Source organism: Schistocerca cancellata, chromosome 3 (assembly GCF_023864275.1).
Source record: "Schistocerca cancellata isolate TAMUIC-IGC-003103 chromosome 3, iqSchCanc2.1, whole genome shotgun sequence".
In the NCBI taxonomy this organism is placed as follows: domain Eukaryota; kingdom Metazoa; phylum Arthropoda; class Insecta; order Orthoptera; family Acrididae; genus Schistocerca; species Schistocerca cancellata.
In genome coordinates, this window is record NC_064628.1 from 774,370,173 (window position 1) to 774,395,010 (window position 24,838).

The 24,838-nt window shown below is 42.1% G+C and overlaps 1 protein-coding gene across 1 annotated transcript in view; it reads right to left on the bottom strand.

Annotated features, from left to right (window-relative positions):
• LOC126175814 (uncharacterized) overlaps window positions 1–24,838 on the bottom strand; it is a 73,479-nt gene that overhangs the window by 26,421 nt on the left and 22,220 nt on the right. Inside the window, exon 2 of the mRNA XM_049922804.1 lies at window positions 15,910–16,070. Within this exon, the coding sequence (XP_049778761.1) occupies window positions 15,910–16,070 (161 nt within the window). The remainder of the gene's footprint in view (window positions 1–15,909; window positions 16,071–24,838) is intronic.

Consider the following 24,838-nt stretch of genomic DNA (forward strand, 5'->3'; position numbering starts at 1 on the left):
TTTCCATTTTTCTTCAAAGGCAGTTGCAGTTTTGCATATGAGGAACACTGTGTAAACTGTTCACTGAAAAGACTAATGGACTAACTGCCATGTCTTTGATTGGTAAAGAAGATGGCTCAATGAAAGGCAAACAGAGGGAGTCAGCTGAATACCTGCTAACTGCTCTACTTCCTGAACACAGTTCCTGAAATACATGCACAACTTTGAAGCACATTAGATAATGAACATGACAATCAGATGTTGGTGTCATAGTTTGTTCAGTGAGAATTTCTATCACAATTTCCAAGCTCAAAACTGGAAAGCTGCCACGTAGAGATGATGTATATCCTGCGTCATGTGGATGATAGGTCCACTGATGGTGCCTTATTTGACAGCATTGCTAAATGTGGCATTAAGAATAGGTGTAAATGGTGATTTGGAAAACGTCTAGGGCTTTGATGCCAACATCCAGGAACATTCTCTTTTACTGGAGAGCTACAGAACAATATTGTGATGTAGAGCTGTTGGGGCTGGCATCACCAAAATACTACAGATCCATCTGCTTATCAAACATCTTGACCACAGTCCATGAGCATTTGCTTGCTGACTGGTTCCACATGCACAAGGAGCTGTTGGGTCTGAACCAATGTCAATACGGATTTAGAAAAGGGAAGTCCATAGGCATTGTGCCTTATATGACTCTTCAGATTGCAGAAAATTTGACTCTGAAATATGCAGTTACACTCATGATTGATGTCATGGGCACATTTGATAGTCTTCAGCAGTCTGCAATATTCACGGATATCTTGGAATTTCCAAATGTCTGTGCAAGAGTTTTGTCAATTATTTTAATTGATGTATCATGCAACGTATTTGGGACAGAGCAATGTGATAAAAAATGTTACCAAGGCTGGCTCCATGGGTTCATGAAAGCTCCATTGTTCTGGAATCTTAGTATTGAACCCCTGTTACAATTTTTAGACATGGCAGATACTGTTAAAGGTGTTGTGTCTGTGGTTTCAAGTAAGAAACTTGAGGAAAAGACAAAAGACATGTTTCTTCAGATGCGGCAGTGGTGCCTGTATAACAAACTGGCTATAACTGTCCATAGAATAGAACAGTAGATTTTCTCTCACCAGAAATTCTTCCCTGGGGCCCGACAGAGTCCCTATAAAATGTAGGGCTGTTTGCAAATGTCTAGGAAGGCTTCTACATGAGAAGAGAAACTTCTTACAACATGTACAATCTGTTACACAGAAAGTGATCCTAACTAGGAATACAATTGCCTGTGTTGACACTGATAACTATAAATTATCACTGCATGTTGTACAGTCATATTATGAAGCTAACAACTTGCCTTCCAATGGATAACTACAAAACAATACTGTATTGAATACAGTGGAACATACTCCAGAGCATCACCTGTGCCTTTCACACTACCGCTGTCAAGAATTTATGGTGATTCTCAAGGTATGTTCAATGAATATCATGGTATGTTATAGGGAAATGGAGTACTGGTTGGAGTGTGAACAATATGACTGTACAAGATAACAGGAGCTCATATCTATAGAAATAAAAATCAATTCCCACATGTATGAAAGATCATCACTTCAGAATGGCTCAAACAATTTGGCTGCCCCCACCCCCCCTTATTCGTCATGAAAATATTTGGAAAATCCATCAGGAAAGTCAGAAATTTGAATGCTATTACTGTGTGAAAATCTCAGTAAAAGAAATATGATGGTTCATTTCACAGTTCTACTGTCACATGTTCTCATAACAATAAATAAATAAAATGTAACATTCAGTTTGACAATTCTGCTGTCACATGTTTTCATAACAACAACCAACTCTGTATTAGATATTGATATTTTGCAAAACAGAATACAATTTAAAGCAATATTTCAGTGTATTATTGGTGGTGATCATGTGATCATATCTTTGATGTGTTGCAAAGACTGAATTGATGTCAGTTCATGGTAATTTGGTGTGTTGCAAACATTCAATTGATTCCAGTTTGAGATTGATTTCTTTGGAAAAATACCACAAGTGATGTGTCAAAATATTGGTCAGTGTGCATGCAATGCAGGATAACTATATGATCATCAAGTCAATGAGACTGACAGAGAGTGTAGACAGTGTTTGGAGGCAAATTGTATAAGTAATTCTGAAATGCAATCCATTAAGATGGATGCAGTTGAGTTTGACTCACTAGTTGAAATAATTTGGAACATTGACAAACCAGACAGCCAAACATGTGTTATCAGTGGTGATAATACCTTTGGTGCATTGAAAAGATTGAATTGTTGTCAGTTCATTGTAATTTAGTGTGTTTCAAACATTCAATTGATAAGATATACAGGGATTGGGGGGGGGGGGGGGGATGAGTTGATGGACAGAGATAGGGGGAGGGAGGAGGAGATGAAAAAAGTGAGGGGGGAGGAGGAGATTAGGATGTTTATCCATTTCCCATACATATTTAGCAATTGCAAAGCATTGCTGGGTTCACTAGTTCCAAATAAAAGGCATTTATGAACCTGTAGGTTAGACAAACGGCAGGCTGACTGAAACATTAGAAGCACTGCTAGGTGAATATGCAACATATTCCCAAGCATTAAGGATCAGTATATGTGACACTGACACTACTCAAGATATGGTGCACCTGCTGAATGTCATGGTACATATCCCAAACATCTACATCAAGTGAGATGCAAGAACAAACCAATCTTTAAACGTAGGGAAAAAGGTTCTGCTGATCATGTTATTTTTAGTTATCCCCATTTGTATATAGAGAAGGAATGCAGAAAATTAGAATGTTTTTTGCAAACAGTAGAAAATTATTAAAATCTATGAACTACAGTTAATATAACGCTGTTTCAGATATCTATAAAAAAACTGCTCAAGTTAAAGTCTTGAAGATGAAATGAATACTCTGAATACCAAAATGGCATCATCAGATCAGAAAAACAAAGCAGAAGACTAACAAGGAACAATAGGCATGAATGAAATATGACTAAGAGCAACTATTTAAAAATTAAAAAAATGAGTTAAAAGAAGTGTAATGGCCACCCAAACAGGTATGCATACACTCTAAGACTGCTGAGGCACACGCTTATCGGTTGGGGCAGTATAGAATAGTGCAGTAACAATAGGTCTAGAAGTAGGTATAGTTGTAGTTAGTTGGCAAACCTCAAGCTTTTCTGAGGCTGGAGTAACAGATGTAGTAATATAAGCTGGAAGTTATTCACTTAGAGCTTAAATTAAACGTATTTTTATTTGACTATATTTCAACGTTCTGTGTTATTCCTACATGAACATTAACAATAGTTACTGTTGACATATTTTGTAGCTATACAGGTCATTTACCTATAGTAGGTACAAATGAAGAGGTGAGTCGAGGAAAATGAAGCATTCACCTGTCACTTACATTTACAATCTACCACCAGGAACTGTATGTGTTTATGGTAGCACTGGAATAGATGAGATGAGACCAAGTGAACTTGTCTTTCACCTGCTCCAATTCCCTTAGTGCTCTACAGATCCTAGGACAAATGTATAAAGCAAAAACAATTTTACAGCATAAAAGATTCTCTTATGTTGCTTCAGTGGCAAAGTTGGCAAAATTTTGCTGAGTACTTAAGGACAAGGGAATAAAGAGAATTCAGTTCATTTCAATTAATTTACTGCCATACATTTTAGACCTGTTATTTTGAAACTCTAAACAGGTATTACACATTCAATAACCCTGACAACATACTCTTAAAATGCTTTATATTACACATACCAAGTGTATGACTATTATTGGTACAAATAAAAGGGTGAAACTAGAGGGCTAATGAAACAAGCAAATAATCGTAATAATTATAGGTCTGGAAACCATGGTTTCCCCAGTATGATGTAGTATGACTGAGTATGTTAGCTCCTTATAACACAGTCCCTGAGAATCCAGACAATGATAAGCACTTGAGAACAAACACATTACAAATGTTCCATATGGTCAACATTCTTGTAAGGACTGACTTCAGCACATCTCCTCCTTGATGTCCATATATATTAAAAAATCCCAAGTATGTTCTAAATGCATTGACAATCATCTAAAAATCTGTTCCCATAGTATACTGACATTGTCAACAAGTCTGGAATACTTCAAAACTTTTACATATCCCTGCCCAAAAAATATGACAGATTCAAACCTCGGAAGCATGTGGGAAAGGTCTGGAGGCATAGAAAGATACTAGCTCAATTACATCAAAGTCAGACGAAGATATTTGGAATTCTCGAAGGCTATAAACATCATAATAATGATTACCACAATAGGCAGTTCAGTTAAAGAGGAATGGACATCTCTAAAAGTGTCATTCACAGAAGTTGGACAGACAATTATCGGAACAAGAAACTTAAATGCGAATATCTCTTAGGCAAAACAAGTACTTCAATTGATGCACGAAAGAAGATATACAAAAAAATTCAGGAAAAGACAGAAAATCAGCAAACTGGCACTTAGGAATGAAATTAACAGAAAGAGCAGGGAAATCAAGGTGAAATGTGAAGAAATTGAAAAAGAAAAGGTTGTCAGAATGACTGAGTCAACATGTACAAAAGTCAAAACAACATTCAGTCAAATTAAAAGATAAGGCATTAAAATTAAGAGTGCAAGAGGAATTCCTCTGCTAATACAGAGGAGAGAATGGATAGGTGGAAACAGTGAAGCTCTCTGTGAGGGAAAGGAATTCCGTGATGAGAGAGTAGAAGTAGTTTGAGTTGTTAGGAAGACTTAGATAAGGGAGCCAGTATTAGAGTGGAGTTTTACAGAGCTTTGGAAGGCCTGCATCAAAAGTGCAGAAAGCATAAGAAACATTTCTTCACAATTTCTAAAATCGCTAGAGGAACTGGCAACCAAACTATTACAAGAGTTCATTTGTAGAATCTAGGAGCCTTGAGATGTACCATCAGACTTTTAAAAAATATCATCTACATGATCCTGAAGAGAGAAAGGGCAGATAAGTATGAGAACTACTGTACAATCAGCTTAAAAGTTCACACATCCAAGTTGCTGATAAGAATAATATTTAGAAGAATGGAAAAGAAAACTGAGGATACATTATATGATGATCAATTTGGCTTTAGGAAATGTAAGGGCACCAGAGAGGCAGTTCTGATGCCACATTTGATAATAGAAGTAGGACTTAAGAAAAATCAATGCATGTTCATTGGATTTGTTGATTCGAAATTCTCAGGAAAATAGCTCTGACTTTGCACCAGATAATGGAAATAATACTTAAGAAAAGTTCATAGAAGTTATTGAACTAGAAAAAATGTTTCACTATGTGGAATAGGGCGAGATTTTTTAAATTCTTGGGAAAATATGTGTAAGTTATGAGGAAAACTAGGTAGTATACAAAAGTAAAATAACCAAAATGGAAAAAAAACAAAGTGCTTGGACAAGAAAGGGTACAAAAGAGGGAGGTAGTCTTTCACACTCTGTTCGGCATGTAATAAAAGTAGTAATGACAGAAATAAAAGAAAGATTCATGTGTGGGATTAATATTCGGGGTGGAAAGATATCAATGATAAGATTTATTAATGACATCAGTAAAAGCAATGAAAAGTTTCAGGACATGTTAAATGGAATGAACAGTCTCTAATGAGCACACACAATGGATCGGGAGTAAACCAATAAGAGACAAAAGTAATGAGGAGTAGCAGAAATGAGATTAGAGATAAACTTAACAATAAAATTGATCATAACGTAGAAAAAGTGAGGGAATTACATGATATTGAGCGCAAATTAACACAGGGTGGACAAAGGAGGGAGGCCATGAAAAACAAGCTAGCACACAGGCAAATAGGGCATCCCCAGCCAAAAAACGTATTCTAATTTAAATATCAGCCTTAATTTAAGGAATAAATTTCTAAGAACTTACTTCTGGAGCATAGCATTGTGTGGATGTGAATTGTGAACTGTAGGGAAATGGGAAAAGAAGAGAATCAAAGAATTTGAAATCTGATGCTGTAGAAGGAATGTCAACTGATCAGAAATGATGTGATTCTACACAGAATCAGTGAGGAGAGTAATATGTGGAAAACATTGTCAAGCAGAAGGGACAGGATGATAGGTCATTGTGTTAAGTCAGCAAGGAATAACTTCCACAGTATTTGAGGGAGCTATAGAAGGGGAAAACTGTAGAAGAAGACAGAGATTGGAATATATCAAAAAATTAGAGGATATTGGGTACAAGAGTTACTCTGAGATTAAGAGGTGTCAGCACACGAGAGGGATTCATGGTGGGCCCCACACCAAACTAGTCTAAAGACTTTTGATCAAATCTTTTCATTAATTATTTGATCTACCCACCTGGTCTTCAACATTCTTTTGTAGCACTATCTTTCAAAAGCTTATATTCTCTACTTGCCTTTACTGTTTACCATAAAGGTTCACTTGCATAAATGGCTGCACTTCAGAAAATACTTTTAAAAAAGACTCCCTAATATTTAAATTTATATTAGATGTTAAAAATCTTTTCTTGTTCAGAAAAGCTTTTCTTACTATTGTCAGTCTGCATTTTTAGCACCTATTATTTTTAGGTATTTTGCTGCATAAATAGCATAACTTGTCCACTGCTTTCAGTGTCTCATATCCTAATTAAATTCCTTCAGCATCATCCGACTTCATTTGATTACACTCCATTACGTTTGTTTCACTTATATCTATTTTCAGCTTAAAATGCCTATTAAAGACACTATTATCCATTCCAGTTTAACTGATCTTCAAGTTCTCTGCCCTCTTTGACAGAATTACAATATCTCCATCAAACTTTAAGTTTATGTAAAATAAGAAAAAGGCAACCACTCACATGTAGCAGACTGAAGTGTAGAACATAGAATCACATAACAGAAAACAGTATTCACACTAACTTTCAAGCTATTGCTATTTTTTCAGTAAAAGTATACGTATTGGTGCAAGAAACCACACAGACATCCAAACACTCCCATGATAAGACAGATTTGAAGGTAGGCATAATGTTAACCATTTCTTCAGAATTACCCAGAACTTTTAAATTCTGCTAGCCGCAAAGAAATTTATAATGCAGCAGTAATTCTTAAAAATGAATATGAGGATGATTTATGCTGTTAACTCCCAGACCAGGTAAAAAACATAATCGCTGGTTTTGTATTCTCCTCTTTACCAATTCTTTGACTTTTATCTCCCTTTCTTATGTTTCGCACCATGCTTTGTAAAGTGCTATGTTGTAATGTGTTCTCATGTTGAATAAATTTTCTCAAATCATTATGTTGTTGACTATTACTAGCATAGTCTACATCATTGCCATCATTGATATCCACATTGGTGACCCGGACTGTGTGTGTTGTTTGTTCATCCCTGCGAATAATTTTCAATTGTCAGGTTTGTTTAATATGCACAGTGGACCTGCCACCATTACCAGCACACTTCCAAGTGCTTCCACAAGACATTTCACATCAAGATTGTGAAACCCAGTGTGACATACAGCGCAAACAACCTTAAAATGGAACATAAATGTGCTCCTATCATTACACCATATCCACATGCCCTAACCTGCTGGTCCCATGACAGTGTGGTTTTGGTATCTCACATTCTGCATCCGCACCTGGACTGGATTCATCTGCACATACTCAGATGACTCATACTCCACCTTATGTGTGTTTCAGATTTGAGATTATTGCATAGTGCGGCGACAGTCTGTGTTTCTCCCTGGAACAGACATTTTGTAGCCAGGGTCCCACAAACTGCTACACACCTCATCTGTGCTCAGGCCAACTTACACTCTGCATGCACCTTCTGCTAACATTCCATTTCATCATCCACACCCTCGGCTATGCCTGCCACCCTGGATGACCATGTTTCCAAGCATCATCCCCCCCCCCCCCCCCCCCCCCCCCGCCCTGCACCCGTCTCCCTGCACTGGGGCCTTGACAATGCACCACATATCACATTTACTGCTGTCATACTTCCACCCCACTCACACCCCGCAACGTCGATAGCCTCAGCTGCACTGGTAATGCGTCTGTTTCATGCCCCTGCATGTTGTTACCACCATACTGTAACCTCAGGTGAGGGCACCCTATGAAGTATTTGCTGCATCTGATGATGGTGCCACCTCTACAGTGCAAGTCAACCTCATCTCTGTTCCTGCTACTCCCCTTGGTGAACCCTACACCATGACACCCCAGAGTGATGACCCAGCCGACAACCTCCTATACTCAATCAAGAATTCACCTCTCAACACTAGCCCTCTTACCTGCCGCATTGGTCTGCTTACTCACACCACTCGCTCAGGAGCAATCTGCCAAAGTTGCCTCCACTCTCAACAGACAATCCATGCACTTGGTTTGCTCTCATTGAAAAATTATTCAATTTGCATGGTATATTGGACAATGATCACACATCTCCATGACCACACAGATCTAATTAGTGACTTGGTGCTTTGTCCTCCCTTTTGTCATAAATACTCTGTCATAAAGAACGCAATTATTGAGCACCTTTCCCATGCCCTGTCAGAAGTGCTTCACCATATTATACATGAAAAGTCTCTGGGGTAGGACTCATTCACAGTTGTGGTGCTATCTTTATTCCCTCATTAATGCCACCTTCATGCCGGATCTGGCTCTATGGACCATCTGGCTCATTAAACTTCCATCTGAACTGCAGCTTCATCTGCTGTCACATGCACCAGAAACTCTAGACTCCAGATTGTGCCTCACCGACCGAGCTTACACCTTACTTCAACATTATCAGCTAGTCCATACAGCCAATGATGTCAAGTAACAAACGGCAAGCATCTCTGTTGCCCCTCCCCCCTCCCCTCCCCTCCCCCTGCTGGAAGAGGTCATGGAAGAGTGTGTGTGCAGCCCACATTAGACATGCAGCCACCTGGCAGTAACCTACACACACTGCATGCGTCCAAGAGCTGTCAAACTAGGCATTGTGCCCATCCTCACCACTGTACCAACAGACAGTGCCCACACAACGACCGACATCCCCCATCCAGTGTACCAGCTCTGTTGGTTTCACTCTATGTTTGGTGATGCTCCACGTGATTGTCATCCACCTTGTCGTCCTCCATACATGGTCCAGCTTAGGCATGCTGGACCACGTCACTTCCTCTCAATGCCTACAGATGCAACAGTCAGCATCAGCAACGACAACCACCGGTGGCCACCCCTATGTATTGTATGATTTCTCCTGACATGGGTGCTGGCACCAGTGTGATAAACCCTACACTAGCTCTGGCAAAAATGATGCTTATTAAATCGACATTATGCACTGCGAATTACTCTATTACTAACGTTCTCAGTTTAGCTGAACTTTCAGTGCAACTTGCTGCTGAATTCATTTTTATGTGGACTTTCCCATGCAGTGAGTCCATTCTAGGCATAGACTTTCTACAAAATTTCGGCTTTTCATTGAATATTTGTGAAGCTGCCTTGCTGCATCATGCTTCAGGAACTTAAATTCAGGCTTGTTTGGCCCTTCCTCCCATTTCTCCTTGTTGATAATCCATTCATGCCCTCTTTGGCCAAATGCTCATCTCTAACAGTTGCGCCTTAGAATACTGCTCACTCACTTCACCACTGAGCACACTGCATCCGACACTCTCTGCAAGCACAACAATGTCCTCCAGCAACAGATCGAAGTAACATCTGAGAAACAGTCACAAGCACATCAGCTGCCACAACAACTGTCATCTAACAACAATGTCATGACTTCATTGCATCAGTACAATTGTGGGCCCCACAACAGCTGTCTTAACTACTCAGGTCAGTAACACCAAGCCTTCTTGTACCAACTTACAATGTTTTCCCTCTGCGCAAGTCAACTATAAACTTCCCTCGTGGTGCCAGATGACTCTCGCCTATCAGGCATTACTAATGGTACTTATCATTAAATCGGTACCACCAAGGGACCTCCTGTTCATCATGAAGTCTGTCGGCTCAGTCCAAAAAAACAACAATCCAATAAAACTCCACCAGGTCAAATCCATCGTTAGTGACCTTAGTTCGGGAATTGTTCACCAATCTGGTAGCAATTGTTCTTCTTCCATACACCTTGTGTAAAAGAAAGGTGGTTTGGCTAGGCTCTGTGGTGATTATAGGGATCTTATCACTCATACTATTATAGACATCTATCTGATCATGCACATACAACACTTTGCCCAGCTGCTTAGAGACATGCAGGTGTTAAGTGTTTTGGATTGCTGCAAAGGCTATCATCAGATTATAATGGCTCCAAAGGATATTCTAAAGACCACTGTGATTACATCCTTTGGCCTCTTTCAATGTTAAATGTGATGTAGTTGTTGTGGTCTTCAGTCCTGAGACTGGTTTATTGCAGCTCTCCATGCTACTCTATCCTGTGCAAGCTTCTTCATCTCCCAGTACCTACTGCAAGCCTACATCCTTCTGAATCTGCTTAGTGTATTCATCTCTTGGTCTCCCTCTATGATTTTTACCCTCTACGCTGCCCTCCAATACTAAATTGGTGATCCCTTGATGCCTCAGAACATGTCCTACCAATTGATCCCTTCTTCTAGTCAAGTTGTACCACAAACTTCTCTTCTCCCCAATCCTCTTCAATACCTCCTCATTAGTTATGTGATCTACCCATCTAATCTTCAGCATTTCGAAAGCTTCTATTCTTTTCTTATCCAAACTATTTATCATCCATGCTTCACTTCCATACAAATACTTTCACAAACGACTTCCTGACACTTAAATCTATACTTGATGCTAACAAATTTCTCTTCTTCAGAAACACTTTCCTTGCCATTGCCAGTCTACTTTTTATACCTTCTCTACTTCAACCATCATTAGTTATTTTGCGCCCCAAATAGTAAAACTCATCTACTACTTCAAGTGTCTCATTTCTTAATCTAATTCCCTCAGCATCACTCTACTTAATTAGACTACATTCCATTATCCTCATTTTGATTTTGTTGATATTCATCTTATAGCCTCCTTTCAAGAGACTGTCCATTCCGTTCAACTGCTCTTCCAAGCCCTTTGCTGTCTCTGACAGAATTACAATGTCATCGGCAAACCACAAAGTTTTTATTACTTCTCCATGGATTTTAATTCCTACTCCGAATTTCTCTTTTGTTTCCTTTACTGCTTTCTCAATATACAGATTGAATAACATCAGGGATAGGCTACAACCCTGTCACACTCCCTTCCCAACCATGCTTCCCTTTCATGCCCCTCAGCTCATAACTACCATCTGGTTTCTGTACAAATTGTAAATAGCCTTTCACTCCCTGTATTTTACCCCTGCAACCTTCAGAATTTGAAAGAGAGTGTTTCAGTCAACATTTTCAAAAGCTTTCTCTAAGTCTATAAATACTAGAAATGTAGGTTTGTCTTTCCTTAATCTATCTTCTAAGATAAGTCGTAGGGTCAGTATTACCTCATGTGTTCCAATATTTTTACGGAATCCAAACTGATCTTCCCTGCGGTCAGCTTCCACCAGTTTTTCCATTTGTCTGTAAAGAATTCGTGCTAGTATTTTGCAGCTGTGACTTATTAAACTGATAGTTCGGTAATTTTCACATCTGTCAACACCTGCTTTCTTTGGGATTGGAATTATTATATTCTTCTTTAAGTCTGAGGGTATTTCGCCTGTCTCATACATCTTACTCACCAGATGGAAGAGTTTTGTCAGGGCTGGCTCTGCTAAGGCTGTCAGTAGTTCTAATCGAATGTTGTCTACTCCTGGGGCCTTGTTTCAACTTAGGTCTTTCAGTTCTCTGTCAGACTCTTCACACAGTATCATATCTCTCATTTCTTCATCTACATCCTCTTCCATTTCCATAATACTGTCCTCAAGTACATTGCCCTTGTATAGACCCTCTATATACTCCTTCCACCTTTCTGCTTTCCCTTCTTTGCTTAGAACTAGGTTTCCATCTGAGCTCTTGATATTCATGCAAGTGGTTCTCCTTTCTCCAAAGGTCTCCTTAATTTTCCTGTAGGCAGTATCTATCTTATCCCTAGTGAGATAAGCCTCTACATCCTTACATTTGTCCTCTAGCCATCCCTGCTTAGCCATTTAGAACTTCCTGTCAATCTCGTTTTTTAGAATGTTGTATTTGTTTTTGCCTGCTTCATTTACTGCATTTTTATATTTTCTCCTTTCATCCATTACATTCAATATATCTCCTGTTACCCAAGGATTACTACTAGCCCTCGCCTTTTTACCTACTTGATCCTCTGCTGCCTTCACTATTTCTTCCCTCAAAGCTACACATTCTTCTTCTACTGTATTTCTGCCCCCCCATTCCTATCAATCATTCCCTAATGCTCTCCCTGAAACTCTCTACCTCTGGTTCTGTCAGTTTATCCACGTCTCATCTCCTTAAATTCTCACCTCAACAATAATCACCCCTAAAACAATGAGAACTTAGGATTATTAATACCGTTATTCTACAACACGGTGTCCCACTTGAAAGAGGCCCCACAAATAAACATTTGCTTAAATTACACTTATGGGCTTTGCACAAAAATCAGGAAATGAAATGAAATAAACATGTCATATCTTGTTCGTGTGAAAATAAAGATGAACCATAATAGGTGCTGGAAGTGATCACCCTCTACTTGTAAACATGGTTGAACACGATGCTGCAGATTCTTGAATGCTGCCGCCAGAAACTCTGGTGTCACTGCCTGGATTTCATGGCTGATGTTCTCTCATAAATCTTCCAATTTGTGTTGTTTGCTTCTGTAGACTTTGCCTTTTAGGCCACCACAAAGAAAAAAGTCGGGTGATGTGATCTCAAAATCACTCTGCCAGGGACAAATGATTCCACCTCAGCCGTGGTCATTCGCGTGGAGGTAAGAATAGAGGGAGACGCCGTGACGTCACAGCTGTGAAGCTACGTGAAGCCGAGGGTAGCCATCTCAATCCAACCAAAACATTGCTGCTGTAAGCTTGTGTGCATAGGCTTGTCGCTCGCTTTTGGAAGGATTTTCCGCTATTATGCTGACTTGTGTGGTGTTCGGATGTACGAATCGTTGTGATTGTGATGCGAAATCGAAGGGAATAACATTTCATGTGTAAGTTGTCTCTTAAGTGTGATTTTACAACTTCATTGTGAATGAACGTGTGCTACATTGGTACTTGTACTATAGCGTGTTTTTCTCCTGTATGATTTTAGATTTACTAAAAATGAAAGTCGGAAAGCTCTGTGGGAGAATGCCGTGAGGAGGAAGAATTGGCGTGCGTCTAAATGGAGCACTATATGTTCTCAGCATTTCCGAGAAGAGGACATAGACCGAACTTCCCTTTCAACAGTAAGGCTCCGAGAAAATGCTGTACCATCAGTTTTCCCTACACACCCAAAACATTTGCAAAAGGTATGTTAATTCAAAGAATTAAATTCTTAGTTTTCAAGTTCACGTTTCAGTATAATACGTACGTATTGTCGATAATCGAAGTGTTGAGTAACTCACTTTGTCTTCATCATGTACCAAATTAAAAGCTAACACTACATTGACTGGCGTTAAGTATAGGCCTAAATAGGACACTGTGTAGATTTGCCATTCTAAGTACCGTATTTCAGTAAATATTGGTGGTAATGAACAGTGTTTCCCAGCAGTGTAACGTAACTGAAATGTCCCAGTACGTATTACAAACAAGATGTATTTATGGGGCTTTGGAGGGAGGGTATAGCTAACTTAGTTTTCTGTTTCTATTATTTAGTTTGTGATACACGTTTATTACTGAATTAACAAAATTGTATCGTTCACATTGAAGGCTAGCTATTCGTAATATTACATTAAAAACTATTTTTAATCAGAAGAAACGCGGAATTTCGCCTTTGCGAGATTTAATTTTAAACAAAAACTTTGAAACAACCAATCTAATGACGTTACATGCGTATATGGTGCAATTTGCGACTGTAATACACGCAGCGCTATAGCACACTGGCAATGTTTTGGTTAGAGTGTCATGGCAGCGAGCCACGCCCCCATGGCTTCAAAACGTAGTACGGCTGGGATACGTAGCGCCATCTCCCCTTATTCTTACCTCTATGGTCATTCGAGACATGTTGCATGTGGCGACATTCTGTTGGTACCAGCCGGAGGTAAGTTATTCATCGTCCAGCTGGTTCACAAATTCCCAAACATTTCGATGTAAACTGTACTTGTCACAGTAGACTCGATAAAAATTGGTCCAATGATGTGACACTGTGATATTGCAAAGAATATGCGAATCTTTTGTGAATACACGGGTTGCTCGAACAGTGAATGTGGATTTTCATTATACCACAAACATATAATCTGAGAGTTTAGTAGGCAGAGAAGTGGAACCACGCCCCATCACCGAATCAGGTGTACTGCAATATTTATGGCCTCTGAGCAACAAACTGATCAAACTAACGGCAAAATGCTATGCATTTGTCTTTGTCACTGACATTCTGTTCCTGAACAACTGCAGACCTGTAGGGATACAGGCTGGCTTGCTCTTTGACATGTGCTCTGTGACATTCGACATTCCTCAGATAAACGTCGAACAGACTTTGCAGGAGAGGCCAACACTCGTTTCACGTGTGACTTTTCCGTCCAGTAATGGCGGCCGTCCCCAGCGCGAAGATCCAACACCGTTCCACTGCTCTTCATCTTGTTCATTAACTTTTGTGTACAGCATTTAGACGGTATATGCTCGTCTCCAAACTGTTCAACAATTATTCGTTGACATGTCTGAATGGAACCACAACCAGTAATCCAATATTGTTTCACAAGAAACACGCGCTCTTCGATAGAACAGCAACACATTGTCACTAAACTCTGAGCGTGGAAACACAATGTTGCGTCAAACGATGTTGCAGAGTGCTGCCACGTCAAACGTCACAAATTTCACGGTGCATTTTCAGTGGAATTACTACACTTGTGTGGGGCTCTTTCGAGTGGGATACCTTGTAGAAACAGTCCAAATATTCCAGAATGAGATTTTCACTCTGCAGCGGACTGTGCGCTGATATGAAACTTTCTGGCAGATTAACTCTGTGTGCCCAACCGAGACTCGAACTCGGGACCTTTGCCTTTCGCGGGCAAGTGCTCTACCATCTGAGCTACCGAAGCACGACTCACACCCGGTACTCACAGCTTTACTTCTGCCAGTACCTCGTCTCCTACCTTCCAAACTTTACAGAAGCTCTCCTGCGAACCTTGCAGAACTAGCACTCCTGAAAGAAAGGATATTGCGGAGACATGGCTTAGCCACAGCCTGGGGGATGTTTCCAGAATGAGATTTTCACTCTGCAGCGGAGTGTGCGCTGATATGAAACTTCCTGGCAGATTAAAACTGTGTGCCCAACCGAGACTCGAACTCGGGACCTTTGCCTTTCGCGGGCAAGTGCTCTACCATCTGAGCTACCGAAGCACGACTCACGCCCGGTACTCACAGCTTTACTTCTGGCAGTACCTCGTCTCCTATCTTCCAAACTTTAAAGAAGCTCTCCTGCGAACCTTGCAGAACTAGCACTCCTGAAAGAAAGGATATTGCGGAGACATGGCTTAGCCACAGCCTGGGGGATGTTTCCAGAATGAGAAAGGCAAAGGTCCCGAGTTCGAGTCTCAGTCGGGCACACAGTTTTAATCTGCCAGGAAGTTTCAGTCCAAATATTGTGCACCGTATTTCAAAATTAATTTAAAGCCAAAGCACTGAAAGAATGTGCTATTTTGCGTGGATCTGAAACTGTAGTAAAACTTTTGTACTGTATACCTAAAAATGGTTACACAGTCGAAAGTGAGCAACAGTGAAAAAGATAGAACTAAAGCATATTCTCATCCGACACAAGACAGCCATTGTGTTAGATTATCATTGTGGAAAGTTGTTTGCTAGCTTGAGCAGAGTGCCAATGAGTACGTTGCTTTGTTCATCGACTTGATACTCACGCAAGGGCGAGACGCTGCGTTTTGTGGACGGCATGCGCAGTTCTGCCACGGGATCCATAGCTGCGGAGTCGGCTCGCAATTGGCGGCGGACGTCTCGCAGCCACGCCCACTGCTCCTCGCTGTTGCTGAAGTCTCCGCTCGCCGTACTTCCTGTCACAGGACTGCGCACATGGGATCATGAGCGGTCAATATAGTGAATCACTCTTTGGTGATAAATTTTGAGCGATGACACCAAAGGAAACACAAAAGAGAAAGACAGTACAGGAATTACCTGCCGAAGAAATCATGTTTGTGGAGTCTTCTGACACTTCTCGGTGCAACGATTTCATATTTAAGGTTGAAAAGTAAGCAAACTGCGTTTAGAGCAGTTTCCTAAAAAAATCTTGTAAAACGTAGCAGTGATTTCATACACCGGGTGATCAAAAAGTCAGTATGAATTTGAAAACTGAGTAAATCACGGAATAATGTAGATAGAGAGCTACAAATTGACACACATGCTTGGAATAACGTGGGGTTTTATTAGAACCAAAAAAATACAAACGTTCAAAAAATGTCAGACAGCTGGCGCTTCATCTGATCAAAATAGCAATAATTAGCATAACAAAGTAAGACAAAGTAAAGATGATGTTCTTTACACGAAATGCTCAATATGTCCACCATCATTCCTCAACAATAGCTGTAGTCGAGGAATAATGTTGTGAACAGCACTGAAAAGCATGTCCGGAGTTATGGTAAGGCATTGCCGTCGGATGTTGTGTTTCAGCATCCCTAGAGATGTCGGTCGATCACGATACACTTGCGACTTCAGGTAACCCCAATGCCAATAATCGCACGGACCGAGGTCTGGGGACCTGGGAGTCCAAGCATGACGAAAGTGGCGGCTGAGCACACGATCATCAACCAACGACGCGCGCAAGAGATCTTTCACGCATCTAGCAATATGGAGTGGAGCGCCATCCTGCATTAACATCGTACGTTCCAGCAGGTGTTTATCAGCCAGGCTGGGAATGATGCGATTCTGTAACATATCGGCGTACCTCTCACCCGTCACGGTAGCAGTTTTGCTGTCCAGCGCCATCTGTCGGACATTTTGTGAACTTTGCTTTTTTTTTCTAATAAAACCCCATGTCATTCCAAGCATTTGTGTCAATTTGTACCTCTCTATCTACATTATTCCGTGATTTATTCAGTTTTTAAATTTATACTGACTTTTTGATCACCCTGTATACATACAGAATTGAATTGGCATAGTCAAGAAAAAATTTACATCTTTCACCTGAATTTTTCATGTCTGGTTTACTAAAAAGAGTACAGAAAAAATGTATGTTGCAGAAAGAGTGGGAAAAGCAATAAAGAAGGTGGCAAAAGGTATACTTACACATCCAAAAACCAAATACAAAAAGAAGCTTCCGGAAAACGTAAGGCAAATGGTTATGGATGTTATCGAAGATCAATAATTTAGTCGAATTTGTCCAAGCGTAAAATACTGGTTCCATTCGAGTAGACAGATAAAAAGTTCAGAAGCAAAAGCATTTTTTACTGAGCAATTTGCTTAAGTACACAAAAATGGGCCTACTGTTGGATTTTCGAAATTTTTGAAGTTACATTCGAAGTTGTGTCCGCTTCTAAGTGCAGAATGCTCACATTCACCTTGTGCATGCACACTGTATCAGAATATAAAACTGATGTCCGCATACATGCTAGCATAAGAATGTATGTTTCATTACTGTGAAAGTATCTAGGAACAGAGGTTTAAAACTGCTGAAAGATACGTTTGAACATAAAAACAATGACTCTGAGTATATAGTGAAATACAAACAATGGATTCAAACTGTCTGGGAAACACCTAAAACCACACAATTGATAGTGGAAGAAATTATTGAAGGAACGATACCAAAAATTCATTGTCCCATATCTTTTTAAAATTGATTCACAGACGAATAAAGGCTACTACTACTACTCCTGCTGCTGCTGTTGAATAAATAAAAGACATTGGATCCCTGTGTCATTTACCTCAAGGATATTGACGAATTAAAATCGTACCTTCTGCTGCAATCAGTGATGCAGTGTGCCATGTATATCGTTTTGGCTGAACTTACCAAGTTATTTAAATGCACCATAACAAAAGTGATGCATGTTCACAATTTATGTGATGGTACCGCTACCCAAAACAAAAATTTTAAGAACTTTCTAAATATTTGTTTCCATCAAAGTTGATCAGGCATTCTGATTGCTAGTGACTCAGTCAGTGTGGACCAATGCAAAGAGTAAAATCCTTTTTTCATTTTAGAGATGTAAGCCAAATGTTTGCATATATTAACTGAAACATCGTCTAAATGAAAACAGGTCTTTCTGTATTCTTTTCTGTAGTGATAATGTTTATAAACTCAGAGGTGTTAAGTTTGGAATACATTTCTACACTTACATCTATAACTCGCAGACAACATGAGGTCAAAGATACTAAAAAATCTCTCAAATGACCCACCCTAATCTCGTATACACTCCTGGAAATGGAAAAAAGAACAAATTGACACCGATGTGTCAGACCCACCATAGTTGCTCCGGACACTACGAGAGGGCTGTACAAGCAATGATCACACGCACGGCAGAGCGGATACACCAGGAACCGCGATGTTGGCCGTCGAATGGCGCTAGCTGCGCAGCATTTGTGCACCGCCGCCGTCAGTGTCAGCCAGTTTGCCGTGTTATACGGAGCTCCATCGCAGTCTTTAACACTGGTAGCATGCCGCGACAGCGTGGACGTGAACCGTATGTGCAGTTGACGGACTTTGAGCGAGGGCGTATAGTGGGCATGCGGGAGGCCGGGTGGACGTACCGCCGAATTGCTCAACACGTGGGGCGTGAGGTCTCCACAGTACATCGATGTTGTCGCCAGTGGTCGGCGGAAGGTGCACGTGCCCGTCGACCTGGGACCGGACCGCAGCGACGCACGGATGCACGCCAGGCCGTAGGATCCTACGCAGTGCCGTAGGGGACCGCACCGCCACTTCCCAGCAAATTAGGGACACTGTTGCTCCTGGGGTATCGGCGAGGACCATTCGCAACCGTCTCCATGAAGCTGGGCTACGGTCCCGCACACCGTTAGGCCGTCTTCCGCTCACGCCCCAACATCGTGCAGCCCGCCTCCAGTGGTGTCGCGACAGGCGTGAATGGAGGGACGAATGGAGACGTGTCGTCTTCAGCGATGAGAGTCGCTTCTGCCTTGGTGCCAATGATGGTCGTATGCGTGTTTGGCGCCGTGCAGGTGAGCGCCACAATCAGGACTGCATACGACCGAGGCACACAGGGCCAACACCCGGCATCATGGTGTGGGGAGCGATCTCCTACACTGGCCGTACACCACTGGTGATCGTCGAGGGGACACTGAATAGTGCACGGTACATCCAAACCGTCATCGAACCCATCGTTCTACCATTCCTAGACCGGCAAGGGAACTTGCTGTTCCAACAGGACAATGCACGTCCGCATGTATCCCGTGCCACCCAACGTGCTCTAGAAGGTGTAAGTCAACTACCCTGGCCAGCAAGATCTCCGGATCTGTCCCCCATTGAGCATCTTTGGGACTGGATGAAGCGTCGTCTCACGCGGTCTGCACGTCCAGCACGAACGCTGGTCCAACTGAGGCGCCAGGTGGAAATGGCATGGCAAGCCGTTCCACAGGACTACATCCAGCATCTCTACGATCGTCTCCATGGGAGAATAGCAGCCTGCATTGCTGCGAAAGGTGGATATACACTGTACTAGTGCCGACATTGTGCATGCTCTGTTGCCTGTGTCTATGTGCCTGTGGTTCTGTCAGTGTGATCATGTGATGTATCTGACCCCAGGAATGTGTCAATAAAGTTTCCCCTTCCTAGGACAATGAATTCACGGTGTTCTTATTTCAATTTCCAGGAGTGTAGATTGTTAAGTGCTATAATTAAGAAGAATGAAAATTAAATAATATGTTTGTGGAATGCTTCAGTGAGCGAAAATGGAGCAACTGGCTACAGTTAATGTTAATTTTAAATGCTGAAGCGCAACGTTAAGGGCACCTTCAGCAGTATCGAAGTAGGCACACTTCACTTCAAGAGGAGTTTGCTAGTTATAAGAAGCTCCAACGCTAGGCGCGTTATGGAGATCCTCGGGGGAATAGCGTCCAGGCCCGGAAAGAAATCAAATGTGCTCTCGGTATGCCTGATGAGGGAACCTCATCCAAGATGTGGAGGAGGCTCTGTCTGCAGCTGTCGAGGGTACACGGGTGCAGTCATCTGCAAGTTGTGGCTCAAGTCTGCACCAGTTACGCCTATCGCTTGGGTTCTGAGGCCATCGTCAGTTCTCATGGAGAGCTGGCAGAAATGTTCAAGGTTGTAGGTCTCGCTCTTGAGATGCACCAGAGCTCATGATCTGGGTGCTTTGGTTTGGAGATGAATGGATGTTCTCCAACTAGAGGCTCTCATCTGTGATGGTTTTGACTGCAAATTTCTGGGCCTGAGCCATTTGAGCCATTTGAAGACTGTGATATGAAATAAATGTCATGTGACTAGAGCCTCCTGTCGGGGAGACCTTTCGCCTGATGCAAGTCTTTCGATTTGACGCCACTTCGGCGACTTGCGCGTCGATGGGGATGAAATGATGATGATTAGGACAACACAACACCCAGTACCTGAGTGGAGAAAATCTCCGAACCAGCCGGAAATCGAACCCGGGCCCTTAGGATTGACAGTCTGTCACGCTGACCACTCAGCTACTGGGGGCTGACACTGTGATATGAGTAGAAGTAGTCACGAGGCCTCGAGGCTTCTAAAACGCTTGAATAATGACCCTTTACAGGCGAATATGCATGCGAATGTCCGAGCTGATCAAATTGCACACCAGCTCATACAAAATGGAAATCCACCTTATTCAACCAGGTCTGGTAAGAAGACATGTGAGAGACGACCTGACCAAGAAACTAATACTCTGCTTTAACCATTTACCCAAATTAAGGTGGCTCTCGCTCTCAAAAATCGTTCAAATGGCTCTGAGCACTATGGGACTTAACAGCTGAGGTCATCAGTCCCCTAGAGCTTAGAACAACTTAAACCTAACTAACCTAAGGACATCACACACATCCATGCCCGAGGCCGGATTCGAACCTGCGACCGTAGCGGTCGCGCGGTTCCAGACTCAAGCGCCTAGAACCGCTCGGCCACTTCGGCCGGCGATCTCGCTCTGAGTAAGTGCAAAAATGAGAAAGCGGCAGGCCTTGATGATATAAGAGTTGAGAAGATAAAGAACTCTGGGCCGATAACAAAAGCATGGCTGAGAGACCTGATGAACAACTGTGTCCAATCCTGCAAGATTCCTAAACTCTGGAGGAAAGCCAAAGTTGTAGCTATCCGCAAGCCAGGCAAGGACCAAAATGAACCTAAAAGCTACCGCCCTATATCTCTCCTACGTTACCTGTATAAACTTCTTGAAAGACTCATCCTACACCAGCTAACGGAGAAGTTAGAGACAATATACATTCCACAGCAGGCTGGATTCAGACAGGGAAAGAGCTGCATATCTCAAGTGTTGAAACTGACACAGCACGTCGAAGATGGTTTTGAAAGGGAAGAGATCACAAGAGCTGTATTTATAGATCTAACAGCAGCTTATGACACACTTAATCATAGAAGACTTCTTATAAAGCTGTACAATGCCACTAGAGACTACCAGCTAACCTGTTTCATAAGGAATCTCCTTGAAAATAGAAGATTTTTTGTTGAATTCCAGGGAAAGAGAAGCAGATGGAGATCACAGAAAAACGGATTACGCCAGGGAAGTGTTCTTGCCCCAGCTTTGTTTGACTTCTACACAAATGATCAACCACTACCTAAAGGAACACAGAGCTTCATCTATGCACATGATTGTGTTATCACCGCCCAAGCCCGCTGCTCTGAAACTGTTGAAGAGAATCTGTCCAAAGCATTGAGAGAACTGTCAGCTTACTACAGGGAAAACCAGTTGAGGCCAAATCCTGGAAAAACACAGATTTGCGCTTTCCATATTAAAAACCGGCAGGCAGCTAGAGTCCTCAAAATCACCTGGGAAGAAACGTCACTAGAACACTGTACGTATCCCAAATACCTAGGGGTCACCCTTGACCGTGCATCAACATATAAGAGGCACTGCCTGAATACCAAGCAAAAAGTGGCAGCCTGGAACAATATCATCAGAAAGCTAACAGGCACAACGTAGGGAGCACACGCCAACACTTTGAGAACCTCTTACCTTGCATTGTGTTACTTTTCCGGATAATACGCAAGCCCAGTGTGGTTCAATTCTTGCCATGCCAGAACAGTGGATGTCGCTCTTAATGATACTTGTCGTATCATCACCAGGTGCCTGAAGCCTACTCTTCTGGACAAACTGTACAGCCTCGTGGGAACTGCACCCCCCGACATCCGCTGAGACGTAGCAGCAAAAAGTGAGAAGAAAAAATCAGAAACTTCTGAAGCTCACCCCCTATATGGCTATCAACCAGCAAACCCACGACTAAAATCTAGAAAGAGCTTCCTCAGATCTACCGAGGCTCTAGTAGGGGCAACACAGCAACGCCGAATCGAACTATGGCGTGCAAGGTGTTGTGGCGTAGCAAGACAGCCACGCCACTCGGTAGTAGCCAAAATGCACGCGTTACACACGCCGGCTGGCATGAGATCTGAAACAGGATACGTAATGAATGCTATAAAGAAAAGTACGTAGCTTCTTTAATACTTAACTTTAATCCTTCATTTGTATACAGCATTCTTGATGATACAAGTGAGACTCTCTCTAGATACGGTTAATGGCGCCTTGCTAGGTCGTAGCCATGGACTTAGCTGAAGGCTATTCTAACTATCTCTCGGCAAATGAGAGAAAGGCTTCGTCAGTGTAGTCGCTAGCAACGTCGTCGTACAACTGGGGACGAGTCCTAGTACGTCTCTCTAGACCTGCCGTGTGGTGGCGCTCGGTCTGCAATTACTGACAGTGGCGACACGCGGGTCCGACATGTACTAATGGACCGCGGCCGATTTAAAGCTACCACCTAGCAAGTGTGGTGTCTGGCGGTGACACCACACAAGGCTTACCAGTACTGTGGGATGGATTACACCAAGTGAAAAGACTACCACCCAGCTACACAGAGAATTGGAGTACATGGAGGTCCCTCAAAAGACTACGCTCGGGTGTCACGAAATGTAAGAGCAATCTGACTAAATGGGGCTTCCTAGAGGAGCCGCCACTCTGTGAGTGTGGAGCAACGTAGACGACCTTTCACCTGCTCCAGTGTACCCAATGTCCAGCAACATGCACAACAGAAGACCTGCTACATGCAACGCCAAATGCAAAAGAGGTCGCTATCTTCTGGGCGGCAAAAGTGTAAATAATTGTCTTGTAAATACAGGGTTATTACAAATGATTGAAGCGATTTCACAGCTCTACAATAACTTTATTATTTGAGATATTTTCACAATGCTTTGCACACACATACAAAAACTCAAAAAGTTTTTTAGGCATTCACAAATGTTCGATATGTGCCCCTTTAGTGATTCGGCAGACATCAAGCCGATAATCAAGTTCCTCCCACACTCGGCGCAGCATGTCCCCATCAATGAGTTCGAAAGCATCATTGATGCGAGCTCGCAGTTCTGGCACGTTTCTTGGTAGAGGAGGTTTAAACACTGAATCTTTCACATAACCCCACAGAAAGAAATTGCATGGGGTTAAGTCGGGAGAGCATGGAGGCCATGACATGAATTGCTGATCATGATCTCCACCACGACCGATCCATCGGTTTTCCAATCTCCTGTTTAAGAAATGCCGAACATCATGATGGAAGTGCGGTGGAGCACCATCCTGTTGAAAGATGAAGTCGGCGCTGTCGGTCTCCAGTTGTGGCATGAGCCAATTTTCCAGCATGTCCAGATACACGTGTCCTGTAACGTTTTTTTCGCAGAAGAAAAAGGGGCCGTAAACTTTAAACCGTGAGATTGCACAAAACACGTTAACTTTTGGTGAATTGCGAATTTGCTGCACGAATGCGTGAGGATTCTCTACCGCCCAGATTCGCACATTGTGTCTGTTCACTTCACCATTAAGAAAAAATGTTGCTTCATTACTGAAAACAAGTTTCTCACTGAACGCATCCTCTTCCATGAGCTGTTGCAACCGCGCCGAAAATTCAAAGCGTTTGACTTTGTCATCGGGTGTCAGGGCTTGTAGCAATTGTAAACGGTAAGGCTTCTGCTTTAGCCTTTTCCGTAAGATTTTCCAAACCGTCGGCTGTAGTACGTTTAGCTCCCTGCTTGCTTTATTCGTCGACTTCCGCGGGCTACGCGTGAAACTTGCCCGCACGCGTTCAACCGTTTCTTCGCTCACTGCAGGCCGACCCATTGATTTCCCCTTACAGAGGCATCCAGAAGCTTTAAACTGCGCATACCATCTCCGAATGGAGTTAGCAGTTGGTGGATCTTTGTTGAACTTCGTCCTGAACTGTCGTTGCACTGTTATGACTGACTGATGTGAGTGCATTTCAAGCACGACATATGCTTTCTCGGCTCCTGTCGCCATTTTGTCTCACTGCGCTCTCGAGCGCTCTGACGGCAGAAACCTGAAGTGCGGCTTCAGCCGAACAAAACTTTATGAGTTTTTCTACGTATCTGTAGTGTGTCGTGACCATATGTCAGTGAATGGAGCTACAGTGAACTTATGAAATCGCTTCAATCATTTGTAATAGCCGTGTATATATACACACATGTAAATATTGCATATTATTTTATACATCGTAAATTCTTCTGACACGAATAAAATAAATAAATAAGGAAAGTTGTACCTCTCAGATTGTTCTCGGAACAGAGCTGGGTTAAACGCAAAGAAGAAAGCTGCGAAATATTTAACGAGGTATGGAATGTATTTCGAAAAT